Source organism: Manis pentadactyla, chromosome 10 (assembly GCF_030020395.1).
Source record: "Manis pentadactyla isolate mManPen7 chromosome 10, mManPen7.hap1, whole genome shotgun sequence".
Lineage (NCBI taxonomy): Eukaryota > Metazoa > Chordata > Mammalia > Pholidota > Manidae > Manis > Manis pentadactyla.
Genome location: NC_080028.1, coordinates 86,894,966 through 86,909,863, shown reverse-complemented (window position 1 = coordinate 86,909,863; position 14,898 = coordinate 86,894,966). Strand labels below are relative to the sequence as shown.

Below are 14,898 nucleotides of genomic sequence, written 5' to 3'. Positions count from 1 at the left end.
TGGTACCCTCCTCCTGGCTTTTTAACTGGTAGAAGTGGGGTGTTCCAGGGCAACTGACACTTAATTAGAATGCCTGCCTCTCTGAGTCTGATCAGGTGTTCCTGGATGCCTGCTCTCGCCTCTTGTGAGAGGAGGTACTGCCGCTGTCTTTGTGGCTGAGCCCCCAGAGCCAATTCTACAATGACAGAGGCTCAGTTATGAGCAAGTCCAGGTGGGTTGTCTTTAGCCGATACTGAGGGGAAGGCAGCTTTGAATTCAGATGGGCTACTTGAGAGGGTCTGGGCACAGAATAGCCTCCACTCCTCTTCCCTAGGTGTCATTATTGCTAATATGAGGGAACCTGACTCTTCTTGGCCTGGGTTTAGTTTGAGGCTGGTGTGTCCAGTTGGTTCAAAAGTTATCTGGGCTCCAAGCTTTGAGAGTATATCTCAGCCAAGGAGGGGAATGGGGTACTTGGGCATGTACAGAAACTCATGTTGGACCTTGTGGCCTCCAAGTTTACATTGGTGGGCTTGTCAAAAGTGTTGCTGGACTGCTTTTGTCCCAGTGGCTCCGAGAATAGTTGCAGTCTTCTTACTAAAGGGGCTATAGGGAGGGTGACCACAGAGTGTTCCACCCCTGTGTCAACCATAAAAGTCATGTTTGGACCCCACTTTCATTTTGACTTTGGGCCCATGGGGGCTGAGCATGAGAGAACCCAGTCTTTGTCAACCTGAGTCTGTTCCTGCCAGGCCAGTGAGACTTTCCCTGTGAGGCTCCTCCTGGTAGTGACTGGGCTTCAGGGCTTTGCCTTGGTTGGGGCACTCATTCTTCCAATGCCCCTTCTCTTTATAGTAAGCACCCTGGTCCCTGGCTAGGGGATCCTAGGCTTCTCCCTCTTGGCAGCTGGATTTTCTCTGCCTTTGGGTCATCTCTTTATTTTAGGGCAGCTGCCAGGAGGCTGGCCTTTTTCTTCATTTTTTTTTCAGCCTCTCAGTCAGACTGAACTTCTTTGTTTAGATATACTTTGTTGGCAATTTTAATTAGCTGAGTGATATTCATCCCAGCAAAGCTTTCAAGTTTTTGGAGTGTTCATCTGATGTCTGGGGCAGCTTGGGCCATGAATGAGGTGTTGACCATTTGTTGGCTACTTTGTTGAGGCAACTAAGACCCTACAAGTATCAAATGATTTCACTTATCTGTGGAGTATAAGAAGAAAGCAAAAACTGAAGGAGCAAAACAGCAGCAGACTCACAGAGCCCAAGAAAGGACTGACAGTTACCAAAGGGAAAGGAACCAGGGAGGATGGGTGGGAAGGGAGGGATAAGGGGTGGAGGGGGGGAAAGGGGGCATTATGATTAGCATGCATAATGTTGGGGGGGGGCACAGGGAAGGCTGTACAGCATGGAGAGGACAGGTAGTGATTCTACAGCATCTTAGTATGCTGATGGACAGTGACTGCAATGGGGTATGTGGGGAGAACTTGGTGATTGGGGGAGTCTAGTAACATAATGTTCCTCATGTAATTATAGATTAATGATACCAAAATAAAATAAAAATAAAAATAAAGAATCTCACTTCTTAACTTCCTACCTTTTACTGTTGTTTCTCGCTGGGCCTGCATGCTAAATTAGTTGCCTAGGTTGCAAATTACTTGATTAGGGCTGAAAGAGAAAAAAACATCATATAGGTAGCGTTAAAAAATAATCTGGGCCTGCATGAGTAATACACTAAAGACATGGGCTATGCTGAGGTACCCTCCTTTATCTGGGGAATATTCAAACATTCCAGGCCAAGTTACTCCTGGCTTTTTGAGCTTTAACTGATTAACTCATTAACTCTGGGTCGTTTTTTTTTTTTTTTTTTTTAGTGGGCTTTCCTGGCCTTATTCTCTTTGCACCCGGCTCATATCTATTTTCCTGCCTAACACAGTGTCTAGGCCATGGCCGGGTCTGTGGAACATTCCTATGGGCAGATGCCACTAAGCATGGTAGAGACTTCGCCTGGGTCCATCAGGTGTCCAGCAGGCATAAACAAGTGGAGGTGTCTCAGGCGGGACTCTTTGTAAAAACAGGGGACCCAGACATTTCCCGGGGTCCCGCCCTGGACATGCCGCCCTGAGCGGGAGCAATCAGAGAAGGCAGGATGGGAGGGGGCAATGGCCCCGCAGGCAGTGGGTGGGCGCGGAGCCCAGGGCCTCCACCCTTCCAGGCTGGGGCTGGAGGGTCAGGGTCCCTCTCGCCCAGAGGCCTAGCTCCCAGCTCGCCCGCCCCCGTCACTGCCCTCCAGCAGGCAGGCAGGACGCATCCTGCCCAGGGGTAGGCATCGCTGAACTCCCCGGGATCTGGCATTCACCCTCAACCAAAATGGCGTAGGCGGCCTCCCGGGCGACATGTGACCATGCGCCGGGCCCGCCCCGGCACCGCAGCCTGCGGGACTGCTGCGGAGCGCCGCGCGGGAGGCATGCACTGGCTGCCGGCGGGGTTGTGGTTGGCGCTTGGCCCGCTGCTTTGGGGCTGCGGGCTGGCGCTGCAGGGCGGGATGTTGTATCCCCGGGAGAGCCCATCGCGGGAGCGCAAGGAGCTCGACGGCCTCTGGAGCTTCCGCGCCGACTTCTCCGACAACCGGCGCCAGGGCTTCGAGCAGCAGTGGTACCGGGCGCCGCTGCGGGAGGTGCGGCCTCCGTGGGCGCGGGGCCAGGGCGGGGAAGCTCGTAAAGCGCGGTGGTGGGGGTGGGGGACGTGCAGAGACTTCTTTGTGCCTTCGGAGCTGCGAGCCAGGAAGTTAAAGATGGGCCCGGAGGCTCTGGGTTGGCTGCCCCACAGAGGGCCCGAGGAGGAAGCGGGATCGGGCTCTGGGGCGGGCGCGAGGAGCCCGGCTCCCTGGGGAGGCCGAGCCAGAGCAGTGTCAGCGGCAGGAGGAAGGCTTTGGACGTCGTGGGGCCAGCTCTGTCCTCGCAGGAAAAACCTTGCCTTCCAAGATTTAGGTTGAGAACGGAGCTTGGCATCCAGTCAGCCAAGGACCCCGCTCCAGGCCCTCGGGTCGGGTGAACTGAGAAGTAGGGCTGGGGCAGGCCTGTGTGCCCAGCCAGGGCTCACCTACTCTAGATCCTCTTTTCGGTGTTTGCCACCCAGCTTTCAACAGGGGAGGAAGAAAGCGGGGGCTAAGTGTCAGGCATGTGTCCCACTCAGTTTCCTCAGCAAAGCAGTCCCTGCCCCCTAGTTTAGCCTTTCTCCCTGGGGCAGTCAGCTGAGCAGCTTCCTCTTAGTCAAGGTCTGCCCTCTACAGGTCCATTTCCTGAGGCTGGGTTGCCCTGGGCTCACCCCTTTCGTGGTAACAGCTGCCCTGAGGAAGAACTGGCCCCATCAACTGTCCAGCACAAACCATACTAGCTGTTGAGATCTCATCAGCAAGTTTTCCATCCATTCAGCCAGTGTTTACTGAGTCCCTCCCTACTGTGTGTTGGGGCTTGTGCCAGACGCCAGAAGTAAAAGGAAGGACAGAGGCGATCCCACGTACATGATATCTTTAGGAAGCTTTTTCCGAGGCTCGCTGAGCCATCTGCCCTGCCTCTTACCAGAGATGGAGGCTGTTACCCACTTACCTGGGAGAGACCATCGCCTGGAGCGCAAGGAGGTCGATGGCCTTTGGAGCTTCCGCGCCCGCGCCGACTTCAACAACTGGCGCCAGGGCTTCAAGCAGCAGTGGGTTTAGGTTCACCCATTTCTGCCACGGTGCGCTGAGGCAGTATCCCATCGGCCCCAGCCCCAAAAGGCCTTCCCAGCGTGTGAGCTGGTTCCCTGCCACTCTCCGCTCTCTCTTCATAGATCCGATCACCTGACAGCAGAGGCCTCATTCACTTTTATTCGTAGCACTTAGAACAGCACTGTAGGTGTTCACTGTACACTGTTGAGTGAGTGAGTCGGCTTCATGGGATTGTAAGAATTAAATGTGCTTCATAAAAAGCATTGGTCAGTTGCTGGCAAAGAATAACAATGGTGGGGTAGCCTGGAATCCCCGGGTCTGGGAGAAATCATCTTGTCCAAACTTCTCCCTGTAGACAGTGTTGCTGGGGGACTTGGTCCCTGGGGACCAGGGTGCCTGGGCACTCGGCTCAGATTCCTAGGTGACCTGGACCTGATCCCAGCCTTTCTTTCCTCAGTCGGGCCCCATCCTGGACATGCCCGTTCCCTCCAGCTTCAATGATGTGGGCCAGGATGGCCGGCTACGTCGCTTTGTCGGCTGGGTGTGGTACGAGCGGGAGGCAATCCTGCCCCAGCGGTGGACCCAGGACCCGGGCACAAGAGTGGTGCTTAGGATTGGCAGCGCCCACTACTATGCCATTGTGGTCAGTGCGGCGAGCAGCAGGCAGGGCGAGTGGGCAGCTGTGGCTGCCAAGTAGAGGCTGCCTTAGGGAGCTTGGTTCCCAGCTGTGACCTGGCAGCCTGCCTGTTGGGGTGGGTGGGAGGGGCATACTTATGCCCTGCATTGGTGTTTGTGCCCTGGGTTGGGGGAAGGCTGCCTAATCTGTTCTGTTGGAGCTCCATTCCTCCATTCCTGAGTCAGGTGGCAGCTGGCAGGGCCTCAGCCCTTATGAGACGGCAGGGCCACCTCCTCATGCTCTGACCTGTGGCCCCCTCCCCGTATCTCCCTGTGTCTGTAGTGGGTGAACGGGGTTCATGTGGCAGAGCATGAGGGGGGCCATCTCCCCTTTGAGGCCGACATCAGCAAGATGGTCCAGACTGGGCCCCTGTCCTCCTGCCGTATTACCATCGCCATCAACAACACTCTCACCCCCCACACCCTTCCACCAGGGACCATCCTGTACAAGACGGATACCTCCAAGTGAGCAGCACCCTGCTCCCCCTTCCCCCCACTCTATCCCCGTCCAGTAGTCTTCCCATTAAGGGCAGGGTGGCCTTAGCGGAGGTGAGGCCCTGGCTCTGGGGAGATTTGTGAGCTCAGGTTGAAGGACCCAGGCGAGGCCCCAGTTGGCCATTGTCCTCCCACCCTAGGTACCCCAAAGGTTACTTTGTCCAGAACACAAACTTCGACTTCTTCAACTATGCGGGACTGCATCGGTCTGTGCTCCTCTACACCACACCTACCACCTACATTGATGACATCACCGTCACCCCTGGTGTGGACCAAGACACTGGTGAGGGCCCCTGGCAGGATCTGCCATCAACCAGGCACAGAGTGGCTCTGTTTCCTGTTTGGAAAGATCCCCCAGGAAAAAGGGTCTCCTAGCCTCTCTTAAATCCTCACAGGTTCCATGCACCTAAGAAGCTGAAATCCAGCCCATGCAAGCTGTCATGGGCTGCAGAAATTCCCCATTTGTTCCTATCTTATTTTGTGAGAAAATGAGGTCTAAGGAGAAGTGAGGTTTCCCTAACATCATCAGACAAATACCTCAGGGTTCATGGGAATCCTATCTCCCTTCCCCACTGTGCTACCCTCACTTAATCTGCCCTTGCTGCAAATGGAGCTCTGGGAATAAGCAGTTGTTGACTGGGGAGCCCTCACAGCAGTGGCTGCAGGGTGCTTTCATTTGTACACTGTCTTCTATCTCATTTGATCTCTCATCTCCTGCAGGGCTGGTGAACTACCAGATTTTCATTCAGGGCAGCGAACACTTCCAGCTGGAAGTGCGCCTTCTGGATAAAGAAGGCAAAGTCGTGGCCCAGGGGACAGGAGGCCAGGGCCAGCTGCAGGTGCCCAGTGCCTACCTCTGGTGGCCGTACCTGATGCATGAGCACCCTGCCTACCTGTACTCATTGGAGGTAATGGTTGTTAGGACTGGGCTACCGGAGGCCTTTTGCTCCCGTCCAGCAGCCCTGGCTTCTGCAGGGGTGCAGACAGTGGGCAGATGTGCGTGGTCCTCTGAGCTTCCTAGTCAATTGGATTGAAGTGTTTCCAGACTGATTCTTTCAACCCTTAGTGGGCGGGGGACCACTTTTGAAGAGCAGGTCTCAGGCAGGAGGGCAAAGGTTATGCCTTGGTAGAGCCTGGAATTTCTATACCTCTCTGCTTGCAGTCCAAGGGGTGGGCCATCATGGTTTATGTGGGGTCTTCCTGCTGAAGCGGGTGCTGTGGGGCTCAGGCCATCAGGGATGCCTCACACTCAGTACTTGGCTTTCATAGGTGAGGCTGACTGCACAGATGGCAGCTGGGCCTGTGTCTGACTTTTACACCCTCCCTGTGGGGATTCGCACTGTGGCTGTCACAGAAAGCCAGTTCCTCATCAATGGGAAACCTTTCTATTTCCACGGGGTCAACAAGCATGAGGATGCAGATGTGAGTTGGGGCTCCCAGGTCGCTATAGGGGCTGTTAGTCATGCTGGTAGTCAGCTTCCCCATGGCCCCCTGAAGCAAGTTCCGGGCAACTCAGAGCAGCTAAGCAAACCACTCAGAATCACTGTGCTTGGGCTGGAGTCGGGGTGAATGGGGTGATTTTAAAGGCACCTGGCTCAAGAAGGAAATGTTTCTTGGACAGAGTCAGGGGATCACTCTGCTCTGCCCTCCCTAGATCCGAGGGAAGGGCTTTGACTGGCCACTGCTGGTGAAGGACTTCAACCTGCTTCTCTGGCTTGGTGCCAATGCGCTCCGAACCAGCCACTATCCATACGCAGAGGAGGTGATGCAGCTCTGTGATCACTCTGGGATTGTGGTCATCGACGAGAGTCCTGGCGTGGGCATCGTGCTGACGTGAGTGTCCATCGCCCACACTGCTCAGCCCATCCAGTTTGGTGGTGACAAGCCCCTTTCTCCCCACCCCACAGCCAGAGCTACAGCAATGTGTCTCTGCAGCACCACCTGGAGGTGATGGAGGAGTTGGTGCGCAGGGACAAGAACCACCCGGCTGTGGTGATGTGGTCTGTGGCCAATGAGCCCACTTCCTTTCTGAAACCTGCTGGCTACTACTTCAAGTGAGTGCCCCACAGCCCAGCCTGGGGCAGAGATGGGACCTCAGCCCTTTGACCTGGCTCAGCCTTGGCTGGCAGCCATGGAGAGCTGAGATCAGCCCTCAGGGGAGATGGCATGCTCCCCCAGCCCAGACTTGAGGGCACCTCCGTACATGGTCAGTTCAGGGGATTTTGTGATTTCACCCCAGGGAGACTCAGTGTCCCCTTTTCACACCTGAGATGAAGTTCAGAGTTAACTAACCTACTTACACATAACTTCAGGTTAAGAAAAGAATAGTGGTGTGGCCAAACTGTTCCCCAAGAGAGTCTTTTATAACATAACCATGAAGGCACGGGCCTGATCCCCAGCACATCTGGTCATGAAATTGTCCAGAAAGCACAGCTCCCAAGGCTGAAGTTGACACACAGACCTACGTTTTGTCCAGTGCTCTGCATCTGTGAAGGGAGCCGCTCTAGGGAGACTTCCAGGCAAAACCAGGTGTAATTTTCCCTTAGATTGATGGTATCTCAGTTTCTGGGAAATTCAGTGTACACACATGAAAACTGTAAAAGCCACTTAGTGATGTTTCGGGGCAATCTGTAAATTGGAGTTAGGATTTATAAAACAGGCTTAAGTGAGCACATGATTATAAACAGGTTTTCAGTGACATGTGTGTTTTAACTATTCTAAAGTTACATTGCTGGGCAAAAACAAGCCATCTGAAGTCAGTGCTCCCATCACCAGGCACCAGTGGCTCCTCTCTACCCCCAAGCATTGCAGTGGGCAGCCTCCCGCAAAAGGAGGTGCTACTGTCTTTGAGGGAGGGCCCCCCCAAGCCCCACCCCTTGGAGTGATGTTTCTTGGTTGCTTTTCTTTCCTACAGTTGAGTAGTTATAACAGCCTGCAGGCAGGAATTACCTCCCTTGCTGCAGGGGTAGAAGGCCAGTGACACCGTCTGAGGCAGGCACAGGCAACATGGCTCTGAGGACAGCTCCCAACACACAGCCCAGAGCTGTGGGGTAGGGGTGTGCTGAGCCCAGACTGGTGGGTGGGTTTGTTGTGAGGAAGAAAGGATGGGCGTCTGAGGTTACAGACTAGCTCTTCTGGGAAGTGGAGAAAGGGAGGCATGTGCCTTTTGGAGCAGCAGGGATGGTGGCAAGGTCTGGACAGAGTTGCCAGGCCAGAGGAGCTCAGCGGGCTCTGAAGACTTCCCAGTTGACAAACAGGCTATTCAGACAGCCTGAACTCCAGGTTAAAGGGACACTGTTCTGGCTGCAGAGACCATAGCCTTCAAATGAGATGAGCAATGATGGGGAGAGGGTGTAAAGGAAAAGAAAATGGGATGTGAGGACAGAGAAGACAGAAGAGGCTTAAACAGTGAGTGAAGGTGACCTGCACCAGGAGACCACAGACTGGTCCCTCTGCTGAGGAGCCTCTTCTCACCATCTCTCCTGGGTTAACACAGTTCAGCATAAGTGCCTTTTTGTCAGGCCAGCGCTGACTCCCCAGCCTCAGTTATACAGCCCTGTTTTTGTCCTGTAAAACCCTGGGCTTCCCCTTAATAATCTCACTACTGCTTGGAATTTCCACTTGTAATTACAACATGCATCTGTCCACTCCATGAAGACTGTTTCGGTCTCCAGTGAGTGCCCAGTACAGAGCCTGCCTCCCAGCACACACTCCTGATTATTCTGGTAAGATCATGTCCATCTTAGCCCTCACCCTGCCCACTCTTATCTTCAAGAGCTTTTTCTGAGACTCAGGCCCTGACTTTCAGCAGCACCTGGCCCAGGGCCCTCAGTTCTGTGTGCTGCCCAGCCCCAAGAGGATGGCCTCTTCCCTGGGCACTAGGATTTTGAGAAGGAGAAATGAAAGATCATGTCTGGGAACATGATCTAAAACTAGAGGAACATGTTTGCTTACCTAAAACACAGTTCAGGTAGGGAGGAGAGCAGCAGTTTTTTGCTTCAGGAAAATGGGAGGGAGAGGGAGAGGGGTACTTCAGAGCCCTCCCTGACAGCCTGTCTTCTGCTTTCTTTGGACAGGACACTGATTGCCCACACCAAAGCCTTGGACCCCTCCCGGCCTGTGACCTTTGTGACCAACTCCAACTTTGAAGCAGACCTGGGGGTGAGCCTGGGGTCTCCACACCACTTTTCTCTCCGCCTGTCCTCTAGCCCTGCCCTGATGCTTGCTAAGGTGGACTGCTGGGAAGAACCACAAGCAGGCAGTCTGACCATTTTCACAGATGGTCTTTAGGTTAAAGATAATTGCCTGCTTATGTGCTAAGTAGTGTGGCCTCCTGACTCCAAGGAAGCTGGGCACAGGAAAATTTAACTCATTCTCAGTTCAGACTCAGTGTTTTATGCACCTCAGTAATTTGCTTAAATTACTTGTCATCGTCCAGTGTTTACCAAACCTGGCTGATTGTTAGAATCGCTGAGGGAAGCTTTGAAAGTACAGATCTCTGGATTCTGAGATTCTGATTTAGTAAGTCCAGAGTGGGAACCTGAGTTTTTAAAAAGCTTCTTCAGTGATTCCAGTCAATCCACCCGCTTGAGGAATCACTGACCAGATCTGGCCCCTCAGACTGAGAATCGTAGGGTTCACACGGCCGGCTGGACCATGCACCTCCCTCGCTGTCACTGCGACAGCAGCCTCAGAATCTGTGTGTTGAGTTGCACTGAAGCTGTAAAACATGGGAGCAAGAAAATGCTTCGCTAGAGAACTGAAGGCCAGTACTTAGGAGGAAAGTGCTACAGAAAGAGAAATCGTCTAAAGAGAGAATGGATACAAAAACACTGCATACAAATGTAAATTGGGAAGTGTCATTTTAACACAGATGGAAAAGGTTTGTAGCCCTGGTGTTCTTACCATCTCTTGAGAACACCCCCTTCAAGGAAGCATACAGACTGTGGTCAAACCTACATGACCCAGGAAGGCCTGAACATTCTCAGAGCCTGAGTGGCATCTCTTCCCGTTCACGTCTTTCCTGTGCCTGGTCTCCCAGGAGGTTGCCAGACTCATCTGGTGGAGTATGTGACCCATGCACATGTGCCTACCTAAAGACACCTCACCCACCTTTCTCTAATGCCTGCGTCTTCCCACCACCAATTTGGAAAGGGTCTAGTCACTTGGGAGTGCCACTTCAGTAGCTGTGCAGGCTTAGGAGATGAGCATTTGTTCAGGTGATATCAGATGCTAGATGATGGTGCTCTGTCCTCTGCCCTGCGTCCTTTAGACTTGAGATGGTCCTTCCCCATTGCCTACTACCTTCCTGAGTGGGAATTTTGCAGCCACTCGGTGGCTCACAGCACGTGAATCAGGATTCTTTGTGAGGAGAAAAACTGCATCTATCCCTCTGGGGAACATTTCTTGAGGGCCAGGGAAGGGGAGACAGTAACAGGAGCATTATCTGGAGAGGAACAAAGCCAGCTGGGATGGGGCGGGGCTTCCACGGTGGCTGCTCACCCTCACTAAAGCTCAGCTGCAGCCAGATTGGGACTGTTGATCCAGAATTACAGGTTTGCTCCATTCAGGTCACTTCTGTTTCCTGCACATGTGAGCACCTAAATCATTTTCTGCATCCCCTTACCACCTCTGCTGGAAGAGCCCCCCAGTTGTGCAGTACTAACACACAATCTTCCAGTTGGTGGGCAAGTGTTAATACTCTCGTCCTAGGCACCGTATGTGGATGTCATCTGTGTGAACAGTTACTACTCCTGGTACCATGACTATGGGCACATGGAGGTGATTCAGCTGCAGTTGGTGACCCAGTTTGAGAACTGGTACAGGACCTATCAGAAACCGATCATTCAGAGCGAGTACGGAGCAGAAACCATTGCAGGGTTTCACCAGGTAAACAGTGTAGAACATTCTCTCTTTACTCTTGGATAGTGAAGTCACTCATTGCCCCAAGCTAGAAAGGTGCGTTTCCCACCCCTCTCTTGTCCTGGTGACCCTCCTGGAGGTTTTCAGGCTCACCCCTCCACACTCCTGGCTCCCCAGACCCTGACCTCTACTCTGCTTAGTCCTCAGGCAGCTTCCTGATTGGCCTTGTTTCCAGACAGCCTCCCACTAGGTCTCAAGTTGTCTTTCAAACAGATCCAAACCTTGGGGGTCCTGTCCTTGGTTTCCCCTTGCCCACAGCATGAAGCCCTAATCCCAGGTGAGGGCAGTTAGTGTCCTTTGCTCTCTGCCAGGTCTCCGTCCTTCTCTGCTGTCACTCTGGACACTGGACTGTTTGCACTGTGCTCTCTGGCTCCTGCTCTGGCACAGGCTGTGCTTTCTGCCTGGAGTACCCATGTTAGCACCACAACTGCCAACTGAAGGGTTCTTCCGAGTGTTCAAGTCTCAGCTTCAGTGTTCTTTGGTGGTTTACCATGTGCCCCAGGCATAGAAAACTTTCCTCTGCTTGTGAGGGTTTTACACTGTGCACTCTCATTATTTCCTTGGCACTCCCCCTGACCAGACATAAGTCTTATTTGCTGTTGCTTCCCAAGCATTTGGCAGCGCCTGGCGCACAGCAATTGCCAGTTTGTTAAGGGAGTGCAGTCTTGGAGCAAGGTTTAGTCATTAGGTTTTTTCTCATTGTTTTGTCGGTTTCCTCACCAAACAACACACTGCTTTGCCTTATGGGGATTTTCTTCACGTGAATTCTTGAACCACAGCCAACGCCTCAGCTCCACCCCAGCCACCTCACACTCACCTGTCACAACTACTGGGATTCCTTGTTGACACACATTTCTTAACATGCTTATTCTTGGTATGTTGAACAGCTACTTACATGGACTATAGTATCCTGTTCACATCCTTAAATTTATCTTGCTTGTACAGTATGACACTTCTACAAACTGGTAAAGTAGGAGTTTATGAAGACAATGTGTATGCACATTTGTCCCCCTGCTTTGAAAAGCCAACCAACTCTGAATTTTTAAAAAGCTCTGAAATAGTCTAGGTCAGGGCTGCTTGGTAGAACTCTTTGCAGGGATGGAAGTGTTCTACATCTGCACTGTCCAGAAGGGTAGCCACATGTGCTAGTATGAGACAAGGCAGGGTCATTTCCACTAAAAGAAAGAAAATGTACATCTTGCCCTGTCCTCAGACTCAACCTTGAACTGGAACAAAACATGGCTCAGTTGTACAGTTACATTTCCAGTGTATTGCATATAGCATTGTAATCCTTGCTGGGGAAAAATGCCAAGGCCAGCTAGGTGTCTCATCCTTTTGTGAAATGACTGAGTTTGCATCCTTAAGCATCTATGACTGCAGCCCTCCCCTCACCCCCAAATTCCCATGAGATGAAAACTCAGACTTTGCGTTTCAAAAACATCTAAAAGATCATCCTTAGTATGTGACACATAGAAGCCCCTCACCAGATACTGAGCGAGTCCATAGATGTGACCCTCTGCCTTTGTGGTGGGGCTTCACCCGTTAGGCCTTAGCTTAGCGATTTCCTCAGGGAAGTCTTCTGTGGCCCCATCTCAGCTGCTTCTGCTGAACATCCCCTAGTTCCTGCTCTGCACTCTTCCTACTTGTGTCTTTCTTGCTAGATTGTAAAGCCTGAGGGCAGAGATGGTGTCTTGTTTATCAGTTCATCTCCAATGCCTGCCATATAAGCAGATACCAAATAATTACTTGTTGAATGGGTGAATGTGCTAAACAGCAGATTCTTATCCAGACTACATACAGTTGAGTCTGAGGTGAGCTTAATGAGTCACACTAATTCCCAAATTATTCACTGACAGCTACTTAAAACTTGAATTTTAAATTTATTACTCAAAGACAGTATTTTTACTTCAGTGTAGTTCAGCTTTAAGACTGCTCTGGTGAATGGAAATGGAAAAGAAAAAGCAAATATCAAATATTGCTTATAAATAAAACAGTTGCTGATTAATGTTTTTTAAAGAAGTATTTTCCTACTGCAGGCCATGTCGTACCCAGGCTGTGTCTACACCAGTGCTGCGGCCCACTGGGGACAGAGCTCTTGGCCACCATCACGTGGACCTTTATTTTTAGCTAACATTTACAGTTCTGCCAGTTTGGACTGTTAAATTCTCTCTGCCTTGAATTCCAGGATCCACCTCTGATGTTCAGTGAAGAGTACCAGAAAGGTCTGCTAGAGCAGTACCATGTGGTTCTGGATCAGAAACGCAAGGAATATGTGGTTGGGGAGCTCATCTGGAATTTTGCTGATTTCATGACTGACCAGTGTAAGTGGCAATTTGGCTTATGGAATGTACTGCTTCTCATTCTTTCAGGTTGGCCTTTCAGTTCAGGACATGAGTTGTAGGAACACTGGTGACAAGAAGGGGAAAGCAGAGCTAATCAGTGTAGGCTACACAGAGGATTTCCTAGGAAAAGGAAGTTGCATCTAGCAAGCAACAGTTGCTTGCTTGCTTCCCAAATCATTTTGTGGTAGAAAAGCATATGGGAGAGCCTTCTAGCTTCATGCAAAAATGGCCAACTTGCCTTTTTCTGAACAGTATAAGGACCACGCATACTGGATTTACTTGGGAGCCATGTGCTGGAGAGAAGACAGGCTGCTGCCAGCTTTACCCCCTTCCCAGCTTCAGCCCCCAGAGACTGGCTGGCCACAGGCATGGGAACCCAGTTGCAAGCCTGCTCAGGAGGGCTTTGAAATCGGATAGATCCCACCTGATCAGGACTCTAGCTCCCACTTAGGAGAGTTGTCTCTTCAGAAAGGTCCAGGCTTTTCCAAGAGTAACTGTGCCTCAGTTCCCCTCCAGTTACTGGGCACCTGGGTACCCATGTTTTAAACCTTATTTTACAAGTAAAAGATAAACAATTTTGGATTTTTTTTCCCTTAATAAAAGATTAACACACCAGAGTGCTGAGGTATTTTGAGGGAGCAGTAATATTTAAATCTTTAACCCATTAAGTAGCCACTTCAGACACCACTTCAGACCAAGCAATACTAAACTATAAGAGGACATTTTCTAGTGCCTACCTTGGCTCCTGGTTGGTTCTGATTTGACCCATCAGAATCATCTGAAACATCTTCTGCCTTCTTTTTAGCGCCACAGAGAGCAATTGGGAATAAAAAGGGGATCTTCACTCGTCAGAGACAACCAAAAGGTGCAGCATTTCTTTTAAGAGAGAGATACTGGAAACTTGCCAATGAAACCAGTGACCACTGGTCAGCTAGGAAGGCACAGTGTTTGGGAAACAGCCTGTTGACTTAAAGCAAGAACTACCTTTCTGCTGAGAGCATCTCTGCCAACCTTTCTCCCCAAGGGCCAACTTCCACAGCAAACAGCAAGTGTTTCCTGGACTGTGCGTCATAGACTGGAAAGTTTCTGATCTGGATTTTGTAGTAATTTGCTAGAAGGGAACATTAGAGGTGAAAATAAAGGCTTTTGTAGTATGAGAGTAAAGTTGGCTTAAAAGTGACCATCCATAAATTGTATGATCTGTACTGTTGAAAAGCATCTTAAGTTATTTTTGTGTCAGGCTGTATTTATAGCCTGAACTGTATGGATTCCTGAGAAACCTGCTTCCACACTTGCACCACATTCAGAGTTGCTGGTCAAAGAGTGTGCTTCCCCAGGCCTAGCCCACAGCCCAGGGGCCCCATGTGCAGTACCAGGCCAGCCTTGCTGTTCAATTCCATAGAGGAGCTGCAGTCCCAACGAGTGCATAGAAAGTGAGCTCATGCTGGGTGATGAATGAGCTCTATGCACCACTTTCCAAACAGGTACTCTAGCCCTTCGTAGCCCTGTGTGACGCCATCTGCCCTGCTCCCAGATGGCCTTTCCTTAGGGAATCTTTCCTCCTTTTCCACAGGAAGGCAAGTAAAGCACATTATTCCTAAGGTTTCAGTATTCATCAATCCTGACTTAAAGCTGATTACTTTCAAAATACTTTTGGTGTCCAGATGGAAGACTGTGAACCAAAACAGTTCTTAACACAGAACTTGATTTGCTTCTCTTACAGTTGATTCCACATGCCTAAGCACACACTTCATTTTTAGCCTTCCTTCCCAAGCTCCAT

General features: G+C 51.2%; 1 protein-coding gene across 5 annotated transcripts; it reads left to right on the top strand.

The window, feature by feature from the left end:
- Window positions 1-2,364: 2,364 nt before the first annotated feature.
- GUSB (glucuronidase beta) lies at window positions 2,365-14,282 on the top strand. Of its 5 annotated transcripts, none has more exons than XM_036907931.2 (12): window positions 2,365-2,652; window positions 4,142-4,327; window positions 4,643-4,824; window positions 4,995-5,137; window positions 5,575-5,762; window positions 6,124-6,276; window positions 6,509-6,687; window positions 6,762-6,908; window positions 8,931-9,015; window positions 10,567-10,743; window positions 12,962-13,097; window positions 13,924-14,282. In XM_036907931.2, the coding sequence occupies exons 1-12, from the start codon at window positions 2,380-2,382 to the stop codon at window positions 14,088-14,090; spliced, it is 2,016 nt and encodes a 671-aa protein (XP_036763826.1). In that variant the 5' UTR covers window positions 2,365-2,379; the 3' UTR covers window positions 14,091-14,282. The 5 variants fall into 5 exon arrangements, with proteins under 5 accessions (XP_036763826.1, XP_036763828.1, XP_057343175.1 ...); XM_057487194.1 differs by lacking the exon at window positions 2,365-2,652 and adding an exon at window positions 2,714-3,020; XM_036907933.2 differs by lacking the exon at window positions 4,142-4,327.
- Window positions 14,283-14,898: the final 616 nt, after the last annotated feature.

What these genes read in the sequence shown, in the direction of transcription:
- GUSB (XM_036907931.2), top strand. Translation starts at nt 2,380, where the DNA reads ATGCGCCGGGCCCGCCCCGGCACCGCAGCCTGCGGGACTGCTGCGGAG. An exon ending in TACAAGACGGATACCTCCAA is followed by an intron (nt 4,825 to 4,994) that starts GTGAGCAGCACC and finishes CTCCCACCCTAG; the next exon opens with GTACCCCAAAGGTTACTTTG. An exon ending in GGCGTGGGCATCGTGCTGAC is followed by an intron (nt 6,688 to 6,761) that starts GTGAGTGTCCAT and finishes CCCACCCCACAG; the next exon opens with CCAGAGCTACAGCAATGTGT.